Here is a 13415-nt window from a genome sequence, read left to right as displayed (position 1 = left end):
ACCAGGGCTGGTATAGCTCCTCTGTGCTATGCCACTTACATCTTGACACACTTTGGTGCCATTGACCGATCCATTGACCTCCACATCGCATATGTTATTCTGTTGTTCCTTTGACTCTCCAGGCCACTGTCTTCACTGTTCATACTTCTCTTTTAGTCATCACTGAGACTTTCAGATTTGAGATACAGTATGTTGTTTTCTTCCTTGAAACAAGTTTGTTTCCTTTCAGTGGCAATTCTGATTCTACATCCTAGTTAATGCACATTCTCCAAGTAAAGCTTCTTCCTCATTTCTACCCTCACGGGCCCAGGGACCTCTGACTTGGGACTTTCCCACTTGTCTCACTCCAGCCATTTAAAACTACTCACACTTCCTAAGTAAGGCATGCTCTTGATTGCTTCAGCATCTTAATATACACTGTTCTCTTCCTGGAATGATTCTCCCTTTGCAAGGCTAATTTCTCCTACTTCAAGTCTCAGGTCAAGTATCACCTTCTGGAAAGCCTACACTGACTACTCTTTGGAATGACATGCCCCTTGTTGATGCTTCCATAGTGCACTTTGCACACTTTGATGATGTAATTGCTACAATCGACTAGCACTGCTCGCTTGCCTATAACACCCACAGTTCACAGGCCCAGGACAAGACATCTATAAATGCCTACTACCGAAGCTAATGATTTTACATGTCAGGTTTTCAAAAGTATTTGTTGAATGAATGAAAAAGTAGAATTATACTTTACTTACTTCCAAAACCTAATTCAACCATCTTATACTGAAATTTATAAAAGATATTAAGAAGTAAAGCTGGGCCCTGGCCAGGTAGCTCAATTGGTTAGAGTGTCATCCTAATATGTTTCTCTCTTTCTCTCTCTCTCTCTCTCTCTCTCTCTCTCTCTCTCTCTCTCTCTCCTTCACACCCTTCCTCCCTCCCTCCCTTTCACTCTCTAAAATAATCAACAGAAAAAATAAAAAAATATCCTTGGGTGGGGATTAACAAGCAAACAAACAAAGCAAAGCTGAAGGATATCTGGTTCCAGCAACATGGCAGAGTTAATGGAGAAACACACACACACACACACACACACACACACACACACAAAACCTACAAATTCTATGTAAATTTCTACACCAAAAATGCAATATAAAACTGAGAAGAAAAGAAGGAAAGGAAGGAAGGAAGGAAGGAAGGAAGGAAGGAAGGAAGGAAAGGAGGGAGGGAGGAAGGGAGGAAGGGAGGAAGAGAGGGAAGAAGGAAGGAAATCCCCTTGCCAGGAACAAAGAGGAATCTAAAAACTGGAAGAGTAAGTGTCTGAGTTTATATCCCAGGAACTCTGGGGATGTTACTGGACCCTGAAATAATGGCTGGGGCTTGAGTTTCAAGAAAGAGGCTAGAGATGAGACTTAGATACACATGAGGTGAGGAGTAGGCCTTTGGGGAGTCTCAGTGAAAGTGGGCCTGGGACAAGTGCACCCACCAGTCCAGGAAGAAAGTAAGGAAGCTGGGCTCCACCAGGGGCCGATACCCCTGGAGCACCAGCTGAATCCTTTAGAGGAACAGTTCTAAGAGACAAGGAATTTCTATTTTTTAAAAATCCCTGTTAAAAAAAATTTCAGTTAAATAAAACAAAACACCAAAAGAAATGATCTACTATGAGTGAGACATTATATCACAATAGTCAGGAAGATTAGCATCCCCCAAATATCTCATAGAAAAATCTTTTAAAGGACCACATAGAAGTCTGTTTAAAATAATTAGATTTTTTTAAAAGAAATAAACTCATAAAAGACACTTTGAAAAGAAAAAAAAATTGGAAGTTTGGGGAAAACACCAAATAGAACTTCTAGAAATGGTAAGTATAATGTTTGAAATTTAAAACACATTAAATAAGTAAAATAGCATAATAGATACAGCTGGAGAGAATTGATTAACTGGAGGATAGCTCAGAGGAAATTATTCAAAATGCATTTAAGAAAGATAAAGGGAAAATATGAGGACATAATATAGACAAAGAATGAAGTGAGAAGATTCTAAGCATATTTTAATAGGCATTCCAGAAGAAGAGATTAGAGAAAATGAGAAAGAAGTAATATTTAAAGAAATAATGACTAAGAATTTTTCAGAATTGAAGAAATTATCCTCAGATTCAAGAATCACAATGATCCCCAAGGGTACTGAATCTAAAAAGCATTTGACAATCTATATATATATAAAAGCCAAGTGACCATAATGACGGAATGACCTGAACAACTGGAATGACTGGTTGCTATGATGCACACTGCAGCAGCCAACCGGCCTGATCAGGGCCCCGATCGGCCCCCCAACTTCCCACGGCCCCTCCCCCCCCACCGACCCAGCCCCAATCAGCCCCCATCAGGATGGGTGGCCAGACCCCACCCATGCATGAATTCATGCACCAGGCCTCTAATAGATAATAAAAATGAAGTCGTGTATCCCTCATGACCCAGCAATCACTCTTCCAGATACACACCTGGAGAATGTCTCATACATATGCATGAGGAGTTATTTACAAGAATGTTCACTGAAGCACTACTTGTAATACAAAAAATTTGGAAACTAAGTTATCCATCTGTCTAGTAACAGATAAACCGTGAATTGTTTTTTCTTATAATAGAATACCCCAAAGAAGTTCAAATAATAAAGCATAGCTACATATATAAATTTTTGAGTAAAAAAGGAAGTTTCAAAAAGATAAGTACAGCATACCTTTTATATAAATTTTAAGTATACACAGTAAAATATATGAATACAAATGTAGTGAAAATATAAACATATGCATGGAAATGTTCACATCAGCATCAGGATAATGATTAAGTTTGGTAGAAAGAAAAAGGGGACAGGATTGGGGCATGGTTAATTATATTTCTTTTTATAAAGGAGATTTCTGAAGGCAATATGGCAGAATATTACTACCAGGTAAATATTGATGGAACTTCTGATAAACTACCTTTCACATATTTTGAAATATTTTGATAAAGATTTTAAAAATTAAAGCTATGTCCTAAGACAATTAGAACAAGAACAAAGGAGAAGAGATGGCATAGGTGTTGATCCTGAATAGATGTCAAAAGAGAGTCAGAGTCAGCATGTGGACCTTAGATAAGTCATTTAATCCTTCAACCTGTTTCTCTCATCTCAGGTTCCTGGAATAAGTTATCACAACTAAGCTGTAAATTTACCTGTGAAACTCACTGTCAATCAAGGCAAAAAGGCAAACACATTGTGGTTTTCTTAATATTAAAGGAAACACAAATTCAACAGAAAATAGAGATTATTTTTCTGCCACTGAATTTTCATGAGTATAGGCATACAGTTCTCCAAAGATTTCTTTCAGCCCTGTACAGATTGGATCTTCTGAGAACAGGACATGGTTGAATAGCAAACAATTTTGAAAGAAAGTATATTCCTCTGGAGAGATCTAGTGATGTACTTCCCAAGACATGTCACAGGGCACTAAAAATAAAGGCCTCTCCTCCTTCCCCTCCAGAGACACGTGCTCCTCTCCCTCCCTCTCTCTCCCTCTCCCCCAACCCCACCAAACTGGGCAGACTACCAGCAACCGTATAAAAGGCTAAATCTCCTAATTTCAGGTTTCCTCTCCTGTGATGCATATGTACACGCAGAGATAACATCTGGCTCTTAGCTCATTGCCCTGTGGGAACTGCAGGGTAGAAAACTGACACAAGATATTGCTCTGGTTGCTGCGCTTGCTGTGAATAATAAACAATCTGTGTCTCTGCCACAAGGCTCTGGTCTCTGTCAGTGTGTGTGTGTGTGTGTGTGTGTGTGTGTGTGTGTGTGTGTGTTTGTATAACTGTGGCAGGCTAACTTGTTAGCTTGTAAATAATGTAAAAATCTCATCCTTCACAGCAAAGAGGAGCAAAGGGAAAGACTATGAATAATGTAATGGACAGTTCCTTTAAACATGATTTCATAATGAATACAGAAATGGTCTTCAAAGGACACTTTTACATCAATCCTCTGTAAAAACGTTGGATCTAACAATGCAAGGAAAGAAATGTCAAGGCAAAACATTAGATTCAGACAGACATTTTGATGGGAATTTAAAATTATATGAGTCAGCTATATTTCTTTTTGATGATCTAAAGATGCACAAACACAAATCATTTTTTACTTTCTCAAACATCAGGTATTATTAAGACAGCTCTTTATAATGCTGTCTCAGGCAGTTCATAGTTGAAATATCTGATGATTTCTGGAAATGGCAAAATCTTTGATTAGAGAAATTCCTATATGATGAATATTTTGTTCATTTTAGCAATCCCATCCATTATCCATTTTCTCCGCTCAAAACAACCCAGATTTTTGTATGAGGATTCATCCTCTCCCCTTTCTCAGGTCATGTGGTCTGGATGGAGTTCCAACCCCCACTCTGGGAATGCTGCAGGTAACTGAGTTCTAGACCCATCAGTGATTATCATTCCCCTGGTTTAGACATAAGCCATTCTCCAAGAGTGAATCTCAGGCTTGGCCAGGAATGCTGAGTCAAGGATGCTCATTCTTTTCTGCTGTAATTCAGCCTGGAAGGATGAAACCCTGGAACAGCTGCAAATCATCATGTGACCATGAGAGAAATATCAGTCTGAGAATGGTGTCAACACGGGAAGCAGTTCAACACGGAAGCAGAACCAGGCGGCGGAGAGAAACAGGATCCTGAAGGCATCATTTGAGCACCTGTATCCAGCTATGCCCGAAACCTTATCGACTCTGTTGTTCAACTACATGAACTAATACATCTCCTTTTTGGCTGAACTCAGTTTGAGCCAGGTTTTCTCTCCCTTCAACAAAAGAATTAAAATTAATTTATTCTGGGGATTGATTAGATGCCAGACTTGCACGACTCTAAATCTTTTGTAACAAATATTTAGAATGCTTTGAATAATGTCCAGATTGAAAAACCCAGAGTTCTGTGACATAAAGTTTAGGGGGGAAAAAGTCCCCAAAACATTGTAAGAACTGTTAGCCTTTATCAGAGCCTCAATGAAGCAATCTGAAATATACCTGGATGTGGATAGGTCTATCAAAATGAGTGTATAGTTAAATATACTCAATATATTATGTCAGTCAAAGATGAACTTGGAAACATAGTTTATGAGGAAATGGAAAAAAACGATCATTTTTAAGGTTTGTTGTAGGATTTTAGGTTTGACATAAGTAGTAATTTGTAGACTGATATTTAGGATGAAACATTTGAAATTGATAGTTTTATATAATTCAATTAAATAACGAGATAGAAAAAGTCAACATTACTTCCTCTTTCAGATTTATTTAAACCAGAGAATACACTTGGAAAAAGACCCAACTATTCATTTCTCTTATCCAACTATTCTTGTTTTACATGTAGGACAACCAAATGTGTCCTACATTTTTCAAATCTTGCAATTTTCTATCAAAAGGATCCATATCTTGTGCAAATGTAACATTCACTCACCTGCATGTTATATAGGGGTTGCTTTGGTGCGTTAACTTCCCTCAGCAGGCGGTGAGATATGCACCTTAACTCTAAAAGTCTACAAGCAAGTCGAGGCTGCAGGAGTTTGGCCACTGATTTGGAGGATCTGGATATGCTGTTCAATCCTTGAATTAATGCTCCTCGGTTGATCTTGGCTAAAGCAATGGCCATTTTGACTTTAGATGGCTTTTTCATGGTTTCTCTTTTCTGGAAAATAAGCCTTTGAAAAGTGACTGATGTGTGATTCTCCAGAGAATTAAAATCTACTTTAGGTAGAGAACAAGTACCACATAATTGTACACTGTGCATGGTCCCAGGCATACACTCCATGTTTACTGATGATATCTCACCCCCTACAACTCATAGACCCCACTATGTACTTAAATCTCTACATGAATATATGAATTGTTCCTTAGGATAACTATCCAGAATTTCAGTTATTATTGTAAAGATATACATTTTTCCACTTTTCTCTCTAGGTTTATTTATTTTTTTGCATCGATATTTAAGAGGTCTTTAAAAAATAAACAATTCTTATTTAAATATTATTCGATGTTTGAATTATTCAAATGATAATTATTATTCAAAACTTGTGTTTCCCAGCTTACTTTAAACATTTTAAATGATAAAATAGAACATACATACATAATTCATAAAACAAATACCCTATATACTAATCAACAAGCTTAGGACACTTCTAAAAAATTCTATGAGCGTTCTGAAAAATGTGTGGCATTACCAAAACACATAAAATGTAGTACTTCTCTGCTCTACCAGAAAATGAATCAGAGGGAAATTACTTGCAATGTGGTCAGACTGCATTCCAGGCAACATACAAGTATAGTTTCCATTCTTCTTTAAAGTAATGTTACGGGCTTTTTCTGGCTTCTTAGTATAAGCAACTTTGAATCTCTATTTGTTGAGTCAAAATATGTAAGTATAAAATATCTTTTAAATGAATTTTTGGTCTACAATTAACATTACTAGTATATATTTGTCTAAGAGCTAACATGCTGTATATTTTAAATACCTCAATTTTCATCCTGAAGTAATAATTTTATTATTGTTGCTTTTGTCCTCAAAGTTCAGTCTTCTCTTACTGGTCAGCTTTGCCATGGGAAATAAAAATAAAAAGCCATTCTAGCCTGTCAATGAGGATGTATTTCTGCAGCATGTGCTGGTTTAATCTGTTAACTTTATGGAAAAGTCCCATTGGTTCACCTGTGATCTTAACCCTGCTAGTCTATACAACAGCAGAAAATGCAATCTAAATTATGGACTGCTACAATTCCAAACCATTATAGAATAGAGCCATTCTTACAAGCAAATATGTGGTAGATAGAGCAAGCAAAATAGTACGAGTTGCAATCAACTCCGGTTGTGAGCGTACCCATACCGGGGAGAGGAACCACATTGTCTGCAGTATCCAAAGCCCCTGCACATACAGATTCAAGTCCTCTGTGACCTTATGCTTTGTTGCTGTCAGGGCGTAGAGAAGGCCACCCCAAAATATCCCACAATGGCATATCAATTGATGATCTGTTTGCATGCCTTTAATTGTTTTTTTGTTTTTTGTTATCTGGTCTTGTGCCAATTTTATTATTAGTCCAGCTATAAGAACTCAAGAGGGACAGAGGAAGGACTTCCCATCCCCCACACTGCACCGATTCTTCCTCCCAACTCCTCCTCAAGGTGAAGCAGCTAGAATAAGTACATTCTGATTACAATATACTGTGCTTTCTCTCATTATAATTTCTAATCATCAAGATGAGGGCCACAGCACCAGGGCGATCAGGAATGGGACATGTGCAGTTGTTCTGCCTTTACTGAAACCTGCTCTACCTGATCACTCAGTGTTTTAGGAACCCTTCATTTTTGCAGTTGCAAAACATTAGCATTCTACATTTTTCCTCTTTTTATTTTATGTTTCTTTATAAAATGTTGGTGATCTGTACACATTGACCATGCACTGAATTTATATGTGTATTTCTATTAACCAATCTTGATTAATTCCCCCAAACACTATACTAAATTGAGCCATTCAACTTTCCCCTCTTTTCCAAATTGTCTTTCTAAATTTTTCTCTGTAGAAAATTAAGCGTATTTGTAACTGATTATCTGTTAGTCAAAACTCTCCCGTAGGGTTCACATAATTTGTGTTGAGCAAAAGATAGCATTTATTATACACAATATTTTTAAAAATTCAAGTGTGTATTACAATAATGCTTTCATGCACTTTTTATTATCTTTCTCTTTTTAGTCTCATCGTGAATTCGTGGCTTTTTCCAACAGACTTAACCTGTTCCTCATCTTCGTTTCCTTTAATGTTTAAATGGTTTCAATTTAATAACTGTGCTTCTTTTCAGAGTTTTGTTTTTTTCTTTTCTTTTTTTAATCCTCACCCGAGGATATTTTTCCATTGATTTTTAGAGAGAGTGGAAGAGAGAGGGAAAGACGAAGAGAAATATTGATGTGAGAGAAACACATCGATCGGTTGCCTCCTGCATGAGCCCCAACCAGGGCCTGGGGGACAGAGAGGAGCCTGCAACAGAGGTACTTGCCTTTGGAATCGAACCTGGGACCCTTTGGTCCACAGGCCAATGCTCTATCCACTGAGCCAAACTGGCTAGGGCCTTTCAGAGTTTTCAAAATGCTTTCTCTTTTTTAATACTTTCTTAGATACCTCAGAAAGAATTACTTCTGACAACAAACTGTTTCTGACCACCTCCACTCTCCCTGCCACAAAACACGGAATCAACTTGTTACTGCTCTTAAGAACAGTGGTAGAAACCAAACAGGCACTGGATGCATGTCCGGTGGTTCCTCGTGTCTCTGGAATACGAAAGTGACAGCAGAAGACAGCTACTTACATTCATTTAGATGGAGAATGAGACATTCTTCTTTTTAAAACAACAACAACAAGTCAACAGTTTAACTTGATGAGTCCAATTAGTTACTTTTAAAACTAGCTCTAATAGAAAAAATTTAAATAGAACATTTCCCCCTTTTTTTTGAGCTACCAGCTTTTTCTTTTTGTCTATTATCTATGCTATATATTTTCTTACCTAGCTGTGTGTGCAAACTTAAATGGTGACTCCAAATTAAGAAGTCCTCATTTCTTTTCCCTCATTTTTTTTTTACTCTTGGCATAAGTAAGGATCCTTGAATTGGTTGCAAAATATGCAAGTTTAGATGATTATTTTTGTCATCATTATCTTCATCTGAGCATATCAGCAAATGTCAGAAAAGAAATTCCAACCACCACCATCACCTCAGAGACAGGTACTTAAAGACCATTTACCAAAAGAAACTTAATCAGATTGGTTCAAAATATTTCTCTATTTGAGCTCCATCCTTTCAATACATATCCTGCTTTCCCTTTTTATTTTATTTTCCCTAGAGCCAGGCCCATTTCTCTATCATCAGCAGTTTTAATGCTGAACTCCAATTTCTATTATGCCAGCTTTTTACTACCCTACATCTATAAAGCCAGCCTGTCAGCAAATTTTACTCAATTCTTTTTCTGAATAGCCCACTTCTCACTGTCCCAATACCAATACCCAGTCCATTGTATTTATGTATCACCATCATCTCGTCTGGACATTGTAAATTAGCCTTCTCACTGGTCTCCCTGCTTCTGACCTTGCCTGTTTTTATTCTTTTCCCCAACACATCAGCCAGAGAGCTACAATGGAAACATATGTCAGATCATATCTTGCTTTTCTTCTATTCAACTGCTTCAGTGGCTTCCCGGTACATTCAGTGTTAAAGCCAAAGTACATACCACGGTCGACAAGGCCCTACAAAGGTTGTCTCTTCTTTTTTTAAATTTAATTTAATTTATTTTTTTATATATTTTATTGATTTTTTACAGAGAAGAAGGGAGAGGGATAGAGAGCTAGAAACATTGATGGGAGAGAAACATCAATCAGCTGCCTCCTGCCCACCTCCTATTGGGGATGTGCCTGCAACCAAGTTACATGCCCTTGACTGGAATTGAACCAGGGACCTTTCAGTCCACAGGCCAATGCTCTATCCACTGAGCCAAACCAGTTAGGGCAGGTTGTCTCTTCTTTACCTCTCTGGCCACCTCATCTGTTTCTCTCCTTTTTCCTCCTCGTTACTTGTTGAACTTGTTAGGTATACTCCCATCTCAGGAACTTTGCACTAGCTATGCCATTTGATCCCTCAAGGATACCAACATTCTCTTCCTCACTTGCTTTAAGTCTTAATTCAAGAATCACTTTCTCACTAAGACCCTCTAGAGTCTTAACCATCAATTGTAATCCCTACCCTTACTTCATGTTTCTTCCATGCTGTATTTTTTCTTCTCCTTAAAACCTACTATTAACATATGTTTTTTTCTTGTTTATTGTGTTTTTGCTTGACTAGGATTTAAGTTCTATGACAATTTTTTATATCCACTTCACTTACTCATCTTTCCTCAGTGCCTGGAAAGATGGCACACAGTAGGTGCTCTATAAATGCAAGTTAAAATGAATGAATGATGAGTATCAGAAAAAAATCACAATAATGAGAAATATCATAGAAATATACCAAATATTAAATTAGAAACCACCCAGAAAGTTTTCAGTGCAAATGTAGTTTTTAACTTTCACAATAATGATAGTGCCCTACAAGAAACAACCTACCAAAAATAAAAATATAAACTGAATTATAGAATATCCTAGTTATGGTCAGGTAGATTTCTCTATAAAAACTCCACCATCATTCCCATCAATTTTTTTTTTTTGCCCCAGGCCAGCAAGATGGCCTTTTCCTAAATAAATAAATGCCTAAAATAATAATTTTTAAATTATTTAAATACTAATCACAACGTTTAGAGATTTAAGATACAATCCAATTAATAAAGCCCTCATTCCTTTTATTTTTATTTATTATTATTTTTTTAATATATATTTTATTTTTTACAGAGAGGAAGGGAGAGGGATAGAGAGTTAGAAACATCAATCAGCTGCCTCCTGCACACCCCTTACTGGGGATGTGCCCGCAACCAAGGTACATGCCCTTGACTGGAATCGAACCTGGGACCCTTGAGTCCGCAGGCTGACACTCTATCCACTGAGCCAAACCAGGTCCTCATTCCTTTTAGTATGTTTGGGAACTAAAGAGAATTATAAAAATAATAAAATTTGCAACATTTACAATATGACCTTTTAAAAATAATCTAGTTAACAATGAGGTATTAGCATTGTTTTCTGGATAATTTATTTTTGAAGAGCAAATAACTTCAATGTGTTACCACATCTCCTAACTATTTTGGTTCCCTGCCAATCTCAGTAACACATTCTTCACAGTAAATGGTGGAAAAGAACAATATTAAGTATTTTGAAAATGAGAAATGAAGAACTTTTAACAATGTTTATATTCTCTGAGTGGGGTAAAGTTTTTATAAGTAAATGACTTCAATGAATTGGAACTAAGAAGAGTTCTTTCTTTGAGGATTAGAATACCAATCTACTTCACCAGAAAGCATGGTGCGACTCTAGTGATAATGAGGCTATGCAGAGGGCAGGAAGAGATGAAGGGAGTTGTAAAGAAACCTGAAACTTCTTTGATTAAATAAAATCCCTGTTCTCTAACATTGGCAATTGTGGAGGAATCACAGCTGGAAGGGGCAGCGGGGCTTTCCTGGTCTGTGTCTGGCCTCCTAAGAGTCATTGAGGCTCTCTCAATAATTACTGCCACGACTGTGCTGGCCCAAAGCATTTTACATCCCAGACCAAGCACGGCCACCTGCTCACCTCTTAATGCTCCAGCCATAGCCAAGAAAACTCTCCAATGCTTCAAAAGACTTATACCAAGACCAGGGGAATGTAAAGAGGGGAATCAAAGGGACACCAAGTCTAAGATATGGTACTACAAAACCCAACTTGCCTTCTGGAGCTTGTAGGCCTTATCTTACCTTACTTAGATGACCTCCGTCTGGATGCCATCTGACTGCTATGCATCCAGATAACTATTCTTCAGTGTCACCCCTCCCCAAGGTCTAGACCAGCCGTGGGCAAACTACCGCCCGCGGGCCGGATCCGGCCCGTTTGAAATGAATAAAACTAAAAAAAAAAAAAAAAGACTGTACCCTTTAATGTAATGATGTTTACTTTGAATTTATATTAGTTCACACAAACACTCCATCCATGCTTTTGTTCCGGCCCTCCGGTCCAGTTTAAGAACCCATTGTGGCCCTCGAGTCAAAAAGTTTGCCCACCCCTGGCTAGACCCAAGACCCATGCCATTTATTCGGATTTACTTGACATTCTGGGAACATGATGCTTAATACTTTTTGGTCTAACTGACACTGCTTCCTTTGAAATATTCTTCTCTGCTCCTGCCTACTTACACCTTTGCTCACCTCGTAAACTCCTATTCATCCTTTGACACTTAATTTAAGCATCCTTCCGGCATGAAGCCCTCTCTGGCCATTCTAGGTAGAGTCCTTTATTCCTCTAAACTGGATTTACCTCTTCCCATATTCTAATGCAATTACTTGTTTATACTTAGTCTCCACAAGATTAAGCACAACGAATGGAAGAATCCTATCATGTTTATCTCTGTATTCCCTCTCCTCAGTCCCATACAGTAGTATTTAGTAAAATACTAAATACCAGTCTGATGCCCTGGGTGTCTGGATGAGAATGGTTAAAGGTAGCTCTAATACCTCCTTCTCTGGAATGAAATATATAGGTTTTGTGATTACAGTATGTTACTCAGAGTGCTTTTTTTGTTTACTTCCAGGTTTCGGCTATGTTCTTCATGTTTGACATTGCCAAAAGTCTGATTTCTGGATAGGTAGATTGTTACTGTACCACCCAACTTTAGAACGCATTCCATTCCAACTGTGGTCAAAACGACTAAAACAACACTTCCATTAAGAGCTGTGTACTTTTAAGTAAAGTAGGTTACATGTGTCCCCTACATATGTTACTTTTTCCTGACCATAAAATTCTCTCTTATCCCTCTTCTAATTCCAAAATTTTATGTTTCAAATCCTTTTTGGAACAGATGTTTAAAACACATATAGTTATCTTTCCTTTGGTATAATTTATGTCAGTTATGTTTTTTCACTGATTTAAGTGCCAGAGATTTTAATGAAAGCATATTTAGATATTTTTCTGATTTTATAGTAAGCAAATATAAGTAAACTACATTGCAATTGTGACTGAGAGCGTTCTAGTTTTTCAATCTAACAACACAGTGACTGTCTTTAAACTTAGTTTATCTACTTCACTTCTTTGTCCCCAATCTCTCCCAATGAGTAAGAGTTAAAATTTGTGTGTGTGTGTGTGTGTGGGTGGGTGGTGAAGTGAAATTAATGTTTTTCTAATCTTCAAACATTGACCTCAAAATCAAGCATTAAATAATTGGTATGATATTAAAAACACAATATACTTCTTATAATTCTTTTCAGTTATGAAATCACATTACCTGATTAGACTGTGATACTCGTGGGATGGTAGAAATATCATCTTTAAACTCATCTACAAGGTCCATGATTGTTTTCTGGATCCCCTCAACTAAGACAAAAAGAAGTTAAAGGGGGGAGGGAATCTTAAAAAATATCCCCTAACCATAATTCAAAACAACAGGGAACACTGGGTCCACTGCTTAGGTGGCTGGAAAAACAAGCAAACCCTAGGGAGCTTTATTCCGTTTCCCACACCCACATCCCCTTCACAAGCTTGTGTTTACTTCTTCCAGAAAAGTTCTTCAACACCTGCCCACATATCCACCCAATTGGTTTGATTGGCATGATGAGTTCTTGCTTGGGTTCCTTTGGCTTGGCAAGCTTCCAGGCCTGAGCAATGCTTGTCCTTCTCTCCCATTAGTGAGGGATGAGGGCAGCTTTCCACTTGGGAGAGCAGGGAAGGATGGAACCTACAGCTTACGGCCAGAACTCTTT

The 13415-nt window shown here is 37.7% G+C and overlaps 1 protein-coding gene across 1 annotated transcript in view; it reads right to left on the bottom strand.

Moving 5' to 3' along the window:
• SPATA9 (spermatogenesis associated 9) overlaps positions 1–13415 on the bottom strand; it is a 26968-nt gene extending 13553 nt beyond the window's left edge. Inside the window, exons 1-3 of the mRNA XM_023749874.1 lie at positions 13230–13415; positions 12941–13029; positions 5474–5701 (exon numbers count right to left, since the gene is read on the bottom strand). Coding sequence (XP_023605642.1) covers positions 5474–5701; positions 12941–13029; positions 13230–13338 — 426 coding nt within the window. The 5' untranslated portion in view covers positions 13339–13415. The remainder of the gene's footprint in view (positions 1–5473; positions 5702–12940; positions 13030–13229) is intronic.

This window comes from Myotis lucifugus, unplaced genomic scaffold, assembly GCF_000147115.1.
Source record: "Myotis lucifugus unplaced genomic scaffold, Myoluc2.0 scaffold_0, whole genome shotgun sequence".
Taxonomy (NCBI): Eukaryota; Metazoa; Chordata; class Mammalia; order Chiroptera; family Vespertilionidae; genus Myotis; species Myotis lucifugus.
This window is presented reverse-complemented; position numbering and strand designations above follow the sequence as displayed.